Genomic DNA, 15,569 nt, shown 5'->3' on the forward strand with positions numbered 1-15,569 from the left:
ATTCCTTAGATTGCAGATACTTAATAACCAGGGGTTGGCCCCACACTATAGTTTTATAGGATTCTTATTGTCAGGAAAGAGCCCTGGATAGGATGCTCATTTACTTTTGTAACAAATTAAAGAATCTTGGGAAATTATTACCTTCTGATAGGTTGTAATAAGAAGATTGAAGTCTCAAGGTAAAGTTGTTATACTCATTAATAATGACACCAGAGAATGGTGATGTGTTGCATATTTATTAACATATATCTGTAATAATTTCACTGTATTGTGCACACATGGAGATGATACTGAATTACAGAAACACAACAGCTACTTTCCATTTTAATGTACCTAAGGAAAAATAGATTGAGAATGAGGAAAATATTGCATTTTTATAGTTGTGCCATAGAAAAAGTGTAAATAACTGTGATAAGATAGCTACACCAGGCAATTGGAATGAGGTAAGGAAGACTCTTAGCATATTTATAAGACCTATAGGGTCATCATTGCCACATGTACAGAGGACAGTAAAATTCTTATTTGTATGTGCTAATCAACATGCAACGTGCTTTTGCCATACACATTACACAGTCTAGTCGGATAAACACTGGGCCACAAATTTTTCAAAAGTTTTGCTTCCAGAAACATAATTGGTGGATTTGATAGACTGATTCAAGCTGAACACAAATATATGATTGGGTATGACACATGGGAATTTGGAGAAACATTAAATAACTTTTATTGAATTTAGTGTGTTTGATCACTTAATACTGCTGAAACAATGAATTAGTTCGAATGAACTAAAAATATTTTACTGCTAATTTTTGGTTGTACTCAGCGTCTGACAGCTCTTAGCTCAGTGCCACAACTGATAGATTCCACTGGAATTGAGACCATTTTTTTTCCATTGTTGCATTGTCTTGGTAAAATCTTTCACCAGGCTATTCACTAAATGCAAAATGTAGTTACAACTTTCTCTAAGATGGTGGATAAACTTTTTAACTTCTGATTTAACAAGTTATGATTATGGGGTATTGTTCTGACTTTGGTTTTAGAAGCAATATTTGATCAATGTAGGATTTATGACTTTTAATCCTTGTTAGCTTCCTAACTTCCTTTTCTATTTAATCCTCAGGCCCTTATTCCATTCTAAAATTCAGGTACGTGATCAATGTCAGAACATTTGGAATTTGTATATTCATTTCTTATTCTTTATTTACCTTACTGCTTTAATGGTGACAGATGTTTTTGAATAGTTGCCACCATTTTGTTTCTTTTTTCATGACTGCAGCCATTTGCTTGTTTGCCATGTCTCTTACTGGTTACTTAACACTGAGGTTACATGACATATTAACCTACACCTATATCAGATGGTGGCCCACATCTGTTGTTATCCAAATGTTGGATCTAATTCTGAAACAAAAAAGATCTACATGTTAGTTTGAGTTAAAGGAAAGAAAGATAGTGTGGTACTCCTGGCTTGAAAACTGCTTACGTTTTGACTTTGATTCCTGCTTTCTGGTCTCTTTGTTTAGTTTATCTCCTCTGATTTTGAATTCCCCTGACTACACATTTGATTTCCCTAAACAGTACATTTCATCTCCTGGCTTTTTACATTTATCATAAGTCTTAAATATTGAGTACCTCAGGCTTCTAGGTGTTCATAAAATTCCCACTGTCACCAAGGAGCATTCTGCTTTTACCATTATGTTTGGGATTACGGTATGCTTAAGGAGTAAAGGTGGAAGCCCTAATTAAGTCACAGTATTTGTACCTCATTATTAATTATTATTATATTGTTCTTCATTGTGAACTACTTTTATATAAGACAAATTACTTTTTTTTGTATAAGTTAAACACCTACTATAATGATGAACTACATTGTCTCCCACAAAGTATTCTGAAGCACTGTTCTAAATAGTGGCATTAATATCCTGTCATAACAAATCATATATTGTATATATCTGTTACCATCAATGTGTGAAATTAGGCATTGTGTGGAATGCCTAGGAAATCTAAAGAATAATGAAAATAGGACGTCAAAGTATGAAACGATTAAAATATCAAACATTTCCTAGGCATTCTATGCAATGCCAAAAGGCAAACTGACCACGTCATTCTGTATAATGCCTAGGTATTATATACAATGGCTAGGGAAAGTATATAGCATATTAAAGTAACACAGGCATTTTATGCTTTGCCTAAAAATGTCATGCATTTTATAGATTTCTCAGACATTCTATACAATACCTTCTTTTCACACATTGCTGCTAACATATCCAGCTGCAGTTTTACTTAATATACTTCTCTCCTTTTACAGGTATAAATTGTTTGCCAGCCTGTGTATAAAGCACTGCCACTTTTCCTGTTTTAGAATGTGACTGTGACCAGGTTGGTCTTAGCATGCTGTCTCCTTTCAGTGTTGAGCTTAATAAAAAAAAAACAAGAATGACATCTGGCAGGCCTCAATTCTTTCACAGCAGCTTCAAGATCTGCATCTGTCAAAGAGAGACACAGTAGTTGTACCCTGTTGTGGCAGCACAGTATGAAGCAGAGGGAGATGCAGAGAACCTCAAGATGTGTTTCATCAGATCTTCAGAATCCATCTTCCTTGTCATATGTTTTTAGTCTTCTATACTTACCATAAAAATTGCAGAACTGTGCACTAGGCATAAATAGTTGATTGCTCCATCTATACATATAATTCACTAAGGCAAGACACCCATGGAAAGCACGCCGGAAGGTGCGTGGATTCACTAAGCCGCCGCCAAGTAAGACACCTATGGCGCACGCAGGAAGGAGCCACTCCCACCAACTCCAAGACCATTGGATACAACGACAACTCGCAGAGTCACGCCCACCAACTTGGATGCGACGACACAGAAAAAAAACGGCGTCATTTATATTCGTCTGTCGTAGAGGCCACATGCACCTCTGAGCCACGTTGACTGTTCATAGAGGCATGTTTCTTGCGGAGGTGAATCGCCATATGCAGCATGTAAAACGGTTTGCGAGGGGTATCCCATGGGATCCTTAAAACAATCCTTTACAACTGAGGTTAAAACACAATGAAGTAAGCAGTCTTTAAAAACCGAGTTTTTTTCGGTTACGACACATGACCGCGTGCGCCATAGCAAACTGTTTTACACGCTACATACAGCAATTTGAATCCACGACAAACATGCGTCTTCTTAGATGCTCCTGCAGGAACACGGAAAGTCTACGTCAGTCACAGGTGCATCTGGACTGTGCAAAGACGACAACGACTCAAGTGACGAGTTGGAGGTGGGTACATGAGCGATGGCGGTCCACCAGTTTTCAGTCACGGACGATTGTGTGTTGGTTCGTTCCGTTCATTGTTACAATGTTTCTTTTCTTGCTGATTTATTACATTACCGATTTTTCAAATGTTAATTTTCTCCCTGTGCTTAAAAATCATTAAAAAACCAGCCTGATTATGCGGCGTATGGTACGCTGCGGGTTGGCTAGTTTATTTTTAGCTATTAGCTTCCTAAAACTTTAAGATCAATGTGAAGAGTCTTTTGATTATGGGTTAAGTATTCAGCCAGTGGATGAGCTTGAAAAACTACCCATACAGTATTACAAATGTAAAGCTGCAAAAGCATTTTTCAGAAGATCAGCTCCTATATACTGAGGTGATGAAGGTATAGTGATATACTGTCTCTCCTTATTAAGATGCCATTTGCAATGAGAAACAAAACACAGATATAATTAAAAAGACTTTTATTTATTTTATATTCAGTACAGGTGTCTGGTAACTTAATACACTGATAAATTTGTATTGAGATATTTTGCCATATTTGGTTCCCCTGAAGTTTTTCACAAGGGATGCTGATGCATTGCTGTAATCATCACCCCAGATGGTGAGCATCTGTGGCTACATAAGCAACATTTAAAGGTGTTTCATCAAGGGATGAAGCATGCTTTCCACAGAACATACAACACTAACAGTAGCTCACACCACACCATTAAAAACGCTAAGAAAATGAAGAAATTGGATAAAAAGGAAAGCAGCCACAAAAGGGCTTCTTTGGATAGTATTTTACAGTGGAAACAATAAAAACATAGAAAAAAAGAACAACATACTTAGGACAAGGAGCAGCGTGGAGAACCACTTCTGAGATGATAGGGAAGACATCTGAAAATTCAGTGCTACCTGGGCCAGAATCAAACAAGTAACACTAAAATCCATGATGTGCAACACTACCATCTAGTAAAGTTCAAAATGTACAATACCATGGTGATAAAAACAGTAGGTGAGAACAGCAGGATACAAGGCAACATGACGTCTTCATAACTTAGCATAAATTGGTCTTATCTACATATTTATGTGAAATGGTCACAATTGGAAGAGGACGTAACAACACAAATCACAGCTTGGTCAGACAAATCATGCAAAAAAACAACAACAAAAAAAAGGCAAAAACAATGGACCAACAGTATGTACAGTACATATCTCACTGAGAAACAACTAGACTCATCACAGATGGTTACAAAACGGAAATGGAAAGGCGACACAGAAAACGAGCTCTTTGAAAAGATGTGTTTTGTTATTTCACAATATGTGCATGCAAGAAGGGTTCAGCAATTTACAGTAAACTAAATGATTACAGACCTTCTAGCTTCAATAACAAATGTAAAATTCCAGTCTACAAAGTGAGTTCTGAGTCGCATTTTACTTTTACCTATTTATTCATTTATTATGCAATAATAAATATACCTAAAATGATACTAATAGATCATGGCAACCCATGCTTAATGGCAGTATTGTGTGTAACCATTTAAATCTAATTATTTAACATGGGCAATCATGTCAACCTTCTGAAGAGAAATATAGTAATATCTTCTGGGATAAACACATTTGCCATTTCCCTCAATAAACATCATGCAATGAAAAAATAAGGGCAATAATGGAACGAATCAGACAGCAGGATCAAGTCACAATGCCTTCGCTTTCTAACAACTACACAAGTAAAAACTTTCTGAATCAGTGACAATACTGTTTTAGCGGTCCTATTGATGCTGAAAGAGTAGCTCAATACTAATTGCTTGCATTTAAGGCAATATATTAAAATGTGTACTTATGAAATTTTGCGACATCAATATTTATTGCAAGACTATCTAAGCCTTACTCAACACACAGTTTCTGCTGGTAGCTGTGCTGCCTCACAACACTTGGACTCCATTGGGGTTTGCTATTTTCCTTGTGGGCACAAATGTTTTCTACTCCGACTCATTTTTTAAAGTGTGCCCTGCAGGGTTTAGGCACAATATCCATTAATTGCTGTTAAAGAAGACGCTTATTACAAGAAGACCCATTTATTCCTAGCTACCCTGAGCAGTGTTAGACACTCCAACAAATTATTAATCAGTCCGATTAATAACACTACTTGAAAAGTCTATACACAGGTCATCACTGGCAGAAATGCCAATAAGCTTGTTGTCTATATGCAATAATTATCACCATAAGAAAATTTCCAAGACTTAATTGACTTATTTTTTAAAGTAGAGTAAAAAGCGCGATTACGAAAATGTACCTATTATCCCTATTTAAAAATACAAGTGATGCTCTTCATAAGATGTTTTTGAGATTAGAAGAAATTTGGTCCATAGTGCTCAATAAAATCAGAAACATCAGTAGAACTTCCAAATAATCAATGTGATTTCTTTATTTTTAGTGCTTTCCAATGTTGTTGTAATGGCATACATCAGTGGCTTTCAAGTTCTGGTCCGGGCCACGTATTGCTGCAGGATTTCCTCCCAACCAGTTTCACAAACAATTTACTTCTAAAATTGACCTTATTGTTTAAATAGCCAAACTTTTTTCCTTCTCTTGTTTTGAAATCAGAAGAGGGCAATAAATAGCATGAGGCTTACATTTATAGCAAATATTAGAAAATATTTATGTGGTTAGCCATAGCTTTAAAGGCTTTATTCTGTTCCTTTATTTTCTTTTAATTTCAATTTTGTCCTTCAGACTTTGCTGTTTTAATTGTATTGAAATGTGGACAAATAAGGATTATTGGAGCAGACACTGAATGTGAAAGGGCATCTTCTGTGCCTACCCCACGGACATGCTGATTGGCTTAAATAACCAGAACACTTAAAAAAAAATAACAATAAGCAAGGTAAACCAAATGATTCCATCTTCATGTTCCGCACTTAAATGCTTGCTTCAGTTAATTAAAAGGTAGCATATCCAACTTGTAATTTAAGGATTGGCACAAGAAAAATGGGAAATGACAGCTTGTTTAATTAAAGTAAGACAACATAAGTTGGTTGGAATGAAAAGCAACAGAAATTGAAGGCCACTGGCGTATATCATTAAAATATCATTTTATTATAATATATACATAATAAACAGTTTTCCAGCAGAATGTGTGGGCTTTATTTATCTTATATTATTGTATTGTTTTAGATACCTAATGAACACAAATTACCAACTTAAATGCAGTAGGATGTTTAAAAGGTCTCCTATCAAATATAATATTGTCATTCGCAAATATAATTTTTCATATATTTTTCTTATAATACAATAAAAGCATGCATTATCTCTACCTTTACTTCTGCAGATGTCCTTGTTGACCAAACTATTTTAGATACTTCACAGTTTCCTTACCCTACTTACCTGTTATACAGTAATGTAATCTACTCATATACGGTTGGCAGTCATTTTATGGATACAGGATAATGAACATAGATAACTGCCAGGCATTCATGGACATGCATCATATTAAGTCGTTAAATGTGTATTTAGCTATTTGTTGCATTATTATTTTAAACAGTACATTGTTGTGGTCATTTTCAGTAGTTACATCTTCATAGTTAACAGCTATAACAATAATAAAAGTTAAAATACTAATAATGAAATAATAAATAGCATTGTTAAATACAAAAATAATAAAATAAACAAATGTTTTGTTAGTGTAGGATTCCAGTAAAATGTACAAAACTACTTTGTGAAAAATATAGTCATTAGGATAAAAGGATTATGCACGCATATTTATCATTTCTAGGAGAATGTGGATCTAATTTTATTTTTGTATTTATTTATTTTTGCAATTATTGATTTGACTGGCTGACTAGGAAACACAGCTTGTGGAGAAAGCATTGTAGCCAATTGTATGTTACAAAACCAAATGAGCATAGAGCAGTGTGTGCTTGATGATTTCAGCAGACATCGTGTGGTTTTCTGTTGCATGTTTTACCTACTTGTAAAATAAACTTTTTTGCTGTTAACTCGTGAATACTAGATAGGGTTATGCATCAGACAGTTTATCCAGTTTGTTCATTATTATTTGTAAGGACAGAACTACTCTACTTTACATTTATTCTAAGAATACCCTGAATAGCTGAAAATATACAAAAAAAGTCAGATTGCCTTACTTAAGGCTGTGGATTGCTACTAACTGAAAACAGAACACTTTAGGCTAATTATTGTATTTACAGTTTGCATGCTCATGTTTACACTTTGATCTTAATATGTTCTTTTTCCCTATCTAGCAGAATTCCTCTCATCTGTAATGCACAGCAGGAGAAGTAATACAAGTATGGGTGGATGGATGGATAGATGAAATTTTAGAAATATTGCATTAGCCTTAGCATTCTTGCCAGTTAGTAAATTGAAATGGTGACAGAAATGAAAGAAATAATTGAAATATTGCCAGGAAAAGATAAATGAATGCGCACTGCCACATATAAAGTGAATAACGTACAGGTTGCTAACAAGCCCTGTTTAATAGGCACAGCGGTTGAATCCACGCTCTCCAAGACAAAAAACATCAACCGTTCTACATGTTTGCAATTAGAACACAGGACAATAATGAACTTTTGGGCTGGATCCCTTTTCCCCACAGACTGTACATACTGTAATTCAGCAAGGTAGGCAAACATGCAAAACTGTACATTCTTGGCATATCAAAGTAATATTGCTGCTTGGTCTTTGGGATGATGACAACGACCCAATGTTTCCAGAAGACATTATGGGAGGCAAACATAAAACATTCATTACATATGGATCGATATGAAGAAGGTATTTTATGGCTAACAATAGAATTCAAAATTATCTTTAATTCCCAGAAAGAAATCACAATTATTTCTTAGACATACAGTACCAGCTGTTGTACATAGATAAAAAGCGCATTGATCTGCTGGCACAAAGATACACATACGACATACTGAAAATGCCTGAAGTGCTGTTGAACAGACAAACAAAACCAGCAATTTTTATTTATTGTTTTCTACACAGAGGAGCACTAGCATATTAGTGCCCATTTTGTATGGCTTCAATATTATTATTAAATAATCTGTATACAGACATACATACGCGCAGAATTTGTAGTCAAAAGGCTTGTGTGGAAGCTTATATATAACTTTATATATACACACACACATATATATATATACAGTATATATATATATATGTATGTATATATGTGCGTGTGTGTGTGTGTGTGTGTGTCATATATATTACAAGTTTATTTTAGTCAACACAAATTATAGCAGCATTAGACATAGGTTCACAAGAGCATCCAAGTTTTTGTTGTTTCAGCACCAGCACATGTAGAATCAAATAACTGAACGTAAATGTTAGCTTGTTGATATTAATTTGCAGTTCATATTTTCTGAGTAAAAGCACACCACAGTTTTATTATGAAAGGTTTATGTGTTATTTAAAATAAGAAACTTTACTTCTGCACTATGCAAACCAGAAAGCGTTTTTTTTTTTTTCTTTTAATTTACCTGCAGACAGGTTAACACTATGAAATTCAATGATGTTGTGAAAACTACTTAAATTCTTCTATGATTTTTTCACTTTATATATGGATTTATTATGAAGTTGCACATCATTTGGGATACTGTTTTTTTCTCTGAAAATTAGACTTCAGTTTTGTGAAGGTGGTTCATTGTGGTGTCAAGCCCATACCACACAATCCTGCTTTAATCAGTAGAATCCGTTTAATCACACAAAGCAGACTGAAGGGGGCAGCAGCATCACAGAAACGAAATGTCGAATGAAATGTACGTGGCGGGCTGAATGTTTTCCTGTTTTTGAGGAATCTCTATGGCTGTAAGGTTTTATTGTAACTAATTTCTGAATCCACTTTGCTAACACGTGTTTAATTAAAAATCTTTCTCTTTGTTTATTTAGCAGATTCACCTTAGTATAGAATTTAGTGGGTTTGATTTTGAGTCACAAAGGACAAGCTGTCATCCTTGTTGACTAGTTTATTAGGATGTTTTTCTCTTAATTAGTTTAAAAAAAACAACATATAGAGTAGTGCAGAACAAAAACAGAATAAAAACACAGAGAATGGGAATATTGTCTGTCTTGTAAATAATTCAGCAATACATTGATGATGTACAGCTCTGAGACACACTGTAAGAAATAAAAGTAAATAATCTGTTGATCAAAGTAGGACAGAATTTTAAATATTTAATATTCCAGTTTGTTAAAATGAATAGAAAAAATATACATGCGCCTTAAGAGTGTTAAATGGCTATAAAACTGTTTTCTTTATAATTCAATTTGATTAATAATGCGATTAAATTTAAATTGGTGATACAAATTTTAATGATTGGTGCTTGAAAATATTTTCGATTGGTTAGAGATTTCCAGCTATGCCAACTAAGTATTATTATATCACAATAGATTTCTAGCGGTTTACATTTGAGGCATTTTCCTTGTCTATAATGGAATGCAATTATATAGCATATGTATAATACAGAGAATAAGTATTAAGGAAAACCCCAGTACACAAAGTGGTGCTGCCGGCAACACCTTCTCCTGTTTTGCCCATAGAAATAAAGGTATCAACTGGTACAGATGACATCACGTCTGCCACTGCCACAGATGATACATAAAAACCTGCAATGTCACAAGTCATTTTTGGGCCTGCCTCTGTGAGTGACAACCATCATGAACAGATGCTTAACTATATATATATATATATATATATATATATATATATATATATATATACGTGTACGTGTGTGTGTGCGCATATGTATGTGTGGTGTATGTAGCAATACTGTGGCCAGCTATGATCTTGCGTATAGCCAAAAGGGGGCACTAAAGGACCAATAAAAGGATTTGTATGTAGGGCTTCACCCAAAATATACGGGACAGAGTGAAGTCCAACTGCAGTACATTAGGAGCCGCATGAGAAGACAACCTGTCTAAAGATTCCATCCAGCTTAGTCTATAGTACAGAAATGCAGGAAGAAAAGGGACTGCTAAAACAACCTCTTGAAAAGCACAGTGATGTTCTGAACTTGGACATTTTAAATGACATTTAAATTTTTAATTTGAAGAAGAAAGTGCAAGGCCATAGTATGGAGAGGAGTACAAAGAAAGGTGCCAGGGGAACGCTAGTTGGGCATGTTGGGTAAGTGGATCAGCTACCTATGTAATAAATACTGGCTTATAATCGTAAAGGTGAGAGGCTGTTTATTGTTTTACACTATTTGATGTGCTCTTTTCCCCTCTTGTGTTTAATCTTCCAGTAATTAAGCTTTTGCTATTTGGATACATTTTTTAACTATTTGATGATCTCTTGATTTAGGGTATGGCTTGAGCATGACCTCTAAGTACACAAAATTAATATATACTATGACTTCATATATATTTGTGTATGTTAGTGTTATTTGAGTTCATTTCCATGGCCATTTCATTTCTCTATCACATTGTTACCTTGCAAATAATTTTCACTTTCTCGGCATACATAAACTATCAAAATAAGCCTAGAAAATCAACATGTGATGTGAATAAACAAAAACTTGGAGGCCTTTTTGTACTGTTCTGTATGAATACATCTACCTATGAATAACCCCAATAGATAGATATATCAAATAATCACTAAACACTCCTACAAATAGACAAAGGTTTACCAAGCATGCATTTAACAGCAATGTTGCAGACCCACACGACTACACAACACTCTTCACAACTATATTAGGCAGTTTAAAGATTGCAGAATTGTTATTTAAAATGTACATTTTTTTCCTTACAGCTTTTGTGGAAAATACATATTTTGTCAGATATAAAATATACGATCAGTGCATTTTTTATTTATTTTATTATTAAAATGATAAAGAATAAACATAAACACACAATATTCCCTTTTATCTCCTTCAAGTCATGCCCTATTTACAAAATTGTATATAAACATGCAATATTAACAAGATAATCTATGTATATATTTATATATATATATTTATAGGTAAAATAATGCAGAACTAAACCTGCCTCAGTCAGACATGGAATAGAGTTAATATTTTAAAAAATATACAGTATATCCTAGAATCATTTTAAGATTTTAAGTCCCGCTAAAAGCTTTAGATTGATGTCAATCTATAGGCCAAATGAGTGGTGCCGCCAATCCACCTTTACATGGCATTGAGTCGTTAAGGATGTGGAACTGGATAACAAAGTTCTGCGAATCTGCCATTCTGTTGAGGATGCAAATTTGAAGATTATGTTCAAAGCATTTTTTTAAATTTATGTATCTATTTAGTTTATTTTTTTAAGAATAAAATTTTCCTGCTTGCCCTTCAACTAAAGATAGGTGTAAATGGCAGCTTAGGCAATTTAACTAGATTTATAGTAAGATATCTACTAGACACTTAAAAATGTGAATTTAAGACACTTTTTTACTGGAATGGCAATTAAAAAGACTTTGCATGCGCACATAAACTCACACTCAACATATATTCTAATTTTATAAATTAGTAATCACTGCAAATTTGTCTTAATCAGAAAATGTTAAGAATTCATGAACTTTACCCTAATACGTTCTTCTGTAATGTTATTGAATGAAAAAACTGTTACACAGTGGGCTGCTTTGAATAATGCAGACAGCTGTTGCACGTATCAGCACTGCTCTTTTGCCAAAGCCATGAATGATAAAAAATTATGGTGATGAGGGGAGAGAAATCAAGTAACCTTTGATTTGCCTTACATTCAAAACAGGAATCCTCCCTTTCAACATGTTCATGTTTTTTTTGGATAGGAGCTCAGCAAACAGATTTCCATCTCAGTGCTTTCTTGTTTCATTTCTGTTTACTTTCAGTTAATTCTGCCAATGACTAATTTATCCCTGCACACCCATGGCTCCCATATCAAAATCCATCCACAGCATAATGGAAATGAAACATAATAAACATCCATCACATGGAACCAGTGACATTTACTGTGAGGTGAGGGAATTCCGACAACTCTGACCTTAAGGCATTTACAACTACAGCTATTAATGTAACAAAGAGAAGAGCCGATTGGCAACTTAAAAATACCAAATGAGCAAAAACTGAGGTTGTATGTGTGTGAAAGAGGCAGTTATGTGCAAGTATATCAGACTATTTAAAATAACGTATGCTGGCTTTCATTAACCTCATTTATCAAGTGAGTACAGATTAACAGACTTTCTGTTATCAACCTGGCTTAATATAAATTCAGTGCCTATAAAAACAATCATTTCCACTCAATAAAGAATTGCTACCCAACACAAATAGAAAACTCAGAATGAAGTGGTTATTAGTGATCTTTACCTACAGTTATTTGCCTACAAGAAAGGGTGTCTTTCATTATTACCAGTGGTAGCTATGTCAGTCAAGCTTCATTTGAGGATTTAAAATACCCTTGCCTCCTTCTTTGGTTATTCTCTGCATCATTCTTAGACTGCCAACCAGTGCAGACTGGTTGGGATTGACACCAAAATCACCTTCAGCAACACTGATGAGGACCTCTGCGGAGGTACAGAAGGATGTTGTTTGATAGATAGATAGATAGATAGATAGATAGATAGATAGATAGATAGATAGATAGATAGATAGATAGATAGATAGATAGATAGATCGATCCAATTGTGGTTAATTTACAGTTTCCAAATTATGAAATCCTTTCTGGATACTTCCTCACTTGTAGAAAGTTTGCACTAGTAATAAAAAGACATGTTTGGGTAAAAGCAAAAATGTGAAAACAAATCCATGTAAAGCAGTGATTACTTCTAAATAGTAGAAGCTGTTCTTTTATCTTTAAAATATATGCTTGTTTTTTGTGATTGTTTTTCCCTTTATATTGATTCATTTTCCCTTTAAACACTTCACACTACTATGGGATGGTTTGCTCTTTTTTTTTCTAATGTCATGGCAGATGTATAACTAAATGTAACAATCTCAGCAATTGATCCTGCTGGCATTGATAAGATTTAGTTTATTAATTAATGCCGATCCTGAAAAAGTGGTCTACAGCTGCCCAACCAATGGGAAAGATGGGAAGTTCAGACATGTTTTATCCAGATTATCAGAATGGGTTCTCTGAATATTTCTAAAACCATAGTAATGTGGTTGTACCTCAGCTACTAAAAGAAATTAATTGTGGAAAGAAACTGAAAATACAGTAAACACATAAAAGGTTATCATTTGTAGGTAATTATGAACCAAAGACAAAGCATTCTTCATACATTAATGAGTAAACATAATTCCATAAAATTAAAAGTTACAGATTGAGCAGGAAAGGAAAACATGTGAAGAGACAGCATCTGTGGAGTATTACCAGAGCAGGATTAATGGAGATGAACTTCAATTAGAAAATTGATTAATGGACAATAAAAAACCATGAAGCTTTAATATTGGCATTTACCGGCGCTGGCAGTACAAGGGGTTGTTAGTTTCATGCAGAGCCTGGAAATCAGTGAATGAGTAAAGTGGACCAGTTTTTACTTTTTCTGTGATGCCAGAATGGCATCCACTTCCTCTTCAGGTTTGAGCGGGTGCCATTGGGCGATGGGCCTACGTGGGTTTGCCAGCATGTCTGACCAGTGTCTCAGCTCGGTGCCACTTGAGTTGTACCCGACAAAGATCTTACCAATGGCATCATTCTTTCCTATTTTATCATAATCCAAGACTGTAATGACTACCTGGACTTTCTGTAACAGAGACAATGCAAAATAAGATGAGTAAAAATCCAGAAATATAAAAAGCACATCAATTATGAACACACTGCCAAACAAAACCCCATGCTGCTTTTATCAACTGAATATAGTCCAATTTTTGTATGATATTAAAAATGCTTTTTCCTCTAGTCACAAATATTATGACAAACTGACCGATTCTGATGCACAATAATTTTGTGACATCCTTGTATTTTTTTTTTTTTTGCTTTTCTTCAGAGGTGAGCAATTTTTTTTTTTTAATTTTAACCTGAAATTTGAAAATTAGTACAGGGAAAGCTTACCTGAATTTGTTCAAATGGAATCTCAAAGCTGAATGATTCATTGTAGTAGGGGTTCAATGTATTCTTTTTCACTGTTGTCTTCTTTTTCTTTAGCCTCTTGCCATTCTGAAGCAGATGAATTTTCACATATGGATCTGGAGTGGAAAAAGATCAAAAGCAAATGTGCTGTAAATGTATTGATGTCTATCACGATTAAAATGAAAACTACTCCAGAGCCTGCAGCCATATGTAAGTCACAATGAACAGAGATGTTGCACAACAGACCCCTTTTCCCAAGGATGATAATTTTGTCTGGTTGTTGGAAGTTAAATATTATTATGCTGGGGTGCCACAACGTGCTCACAAACACTGGAAAGAAAAGGTAGTGATAGATTGAATGAAAATTGTTGACATTCTCAGTACCAAGGTCAACCCTTTTAAAGCAAGGGTCACAGAAGCAATTTTCTAATCAGCGGGCACAGATCTACTGTATTTATTATTGTATAGTGACAGACTACAACAAGAAGGCAAGATTTTATAAGTGTTGTGTGGATTTGATTCAGAACACAAGTGGCAGATGTATATACGGCATACAGAATTCAACCCTAATGGTTTTCTGTTTTTAAACTGGGTAGAAGGTATCATAGTGGGAAGCAAATTTAATCAATAATTAGTACAACACTGTGAGGTATACTTCAATTGGTTATTCAAGTGTGCTATATTTCCATAATTTACACATAGATCTAGCTTTCATGCACACAAACATATAAAAATATATAGAGGGTGTTATGGGTCGCCAAGAACATTGGTTTTGATGCTACTCTAAGTGCTTTAAACACACTATAAAACAGCAATAAAGAAACTGAAAAACAGTGACTTAATATATACATATTTAACAAGAACAAAGACTGACAGGTGTATTGTGCAATATTTACTGTGGAAGAATAATTTTTGGATAACATAGCATTCATCTTAAAGAAACATCATAAAGGGTTAATAATAAATGTCAGAAACCTTTTCTGGCATATCAGGAAACCAGATAAAGATCAAGTGAACAACAAAATGTACTGAAAAATGACAAAGAGATGATTAGGAAGTCAGCAGATATCCTGTAAAATTTCAAGGGTGGGTGGCTCAACTTAAAGGTACAAGAAGGACCAGAATATAATATAATAGACTTTTATTTTATATACAGTAAGTCATTTGGGTGTAAACCAATGTAAATTCAGTGGTTTATAAAATGAACCTCTACTCTTTGTTTCTCATCATTCTGACCATTCTGTAACAGACTCCTTTTGAAGAATTCTCCCTTCTAAGGCATTGTGCTGAGGAATAATTAAAAGATACAATAAAC

General features: G+C 34.4%; 1 protein-coding gene across 4 annotated transcripts in view; it reads right to left on the reverse strand.

The window, feature by feature from the left end:
* Window positions 1-3,711: 3,711 nt before the first annotated feature.
* The window catches only part of syt2a (synaptotagmin IIa), a 422,896-nt gene continuing 411,038 nt past the window's right edge, over window positions 3,712-15,569 (reverse strand). For all 4 annotated transcript variants that reach the window (XM_039748716.1, XM_039748715.1, XM_039748717.1 and 1 more), the window contains 2 exons: window positions 14,237-14,370; window positions 3,712-13,928 (listed from right to left, as the gene is read on the reverse strand). In XM_039748716.1, the coding sequence (XP_039604650.1) occupies window positions 13,719-13,928; window positions 14,237-14,370 (344 nt within the window). In that variant the 3' untranslated portion in view covers window positions 3,712-13,718. The remainder of the gene's footprint in view (window positions 13,929-14,236; window positions 14,371-15,569) is intronic.

This window comes from Polypterus senegalus, chromosome 3 (assembly GCF_016835505.1).
Source record: "Polypterus senegalus isolate Bchr_013 chromosome 3, ASM1683550v1, whole genome shotgun sequence".
NCBI lineage: Eukaryota > Metazoa > Chordata > Cladistia > Polypteriformes > Polypteridae > Polypterus > Polypterus senegalus.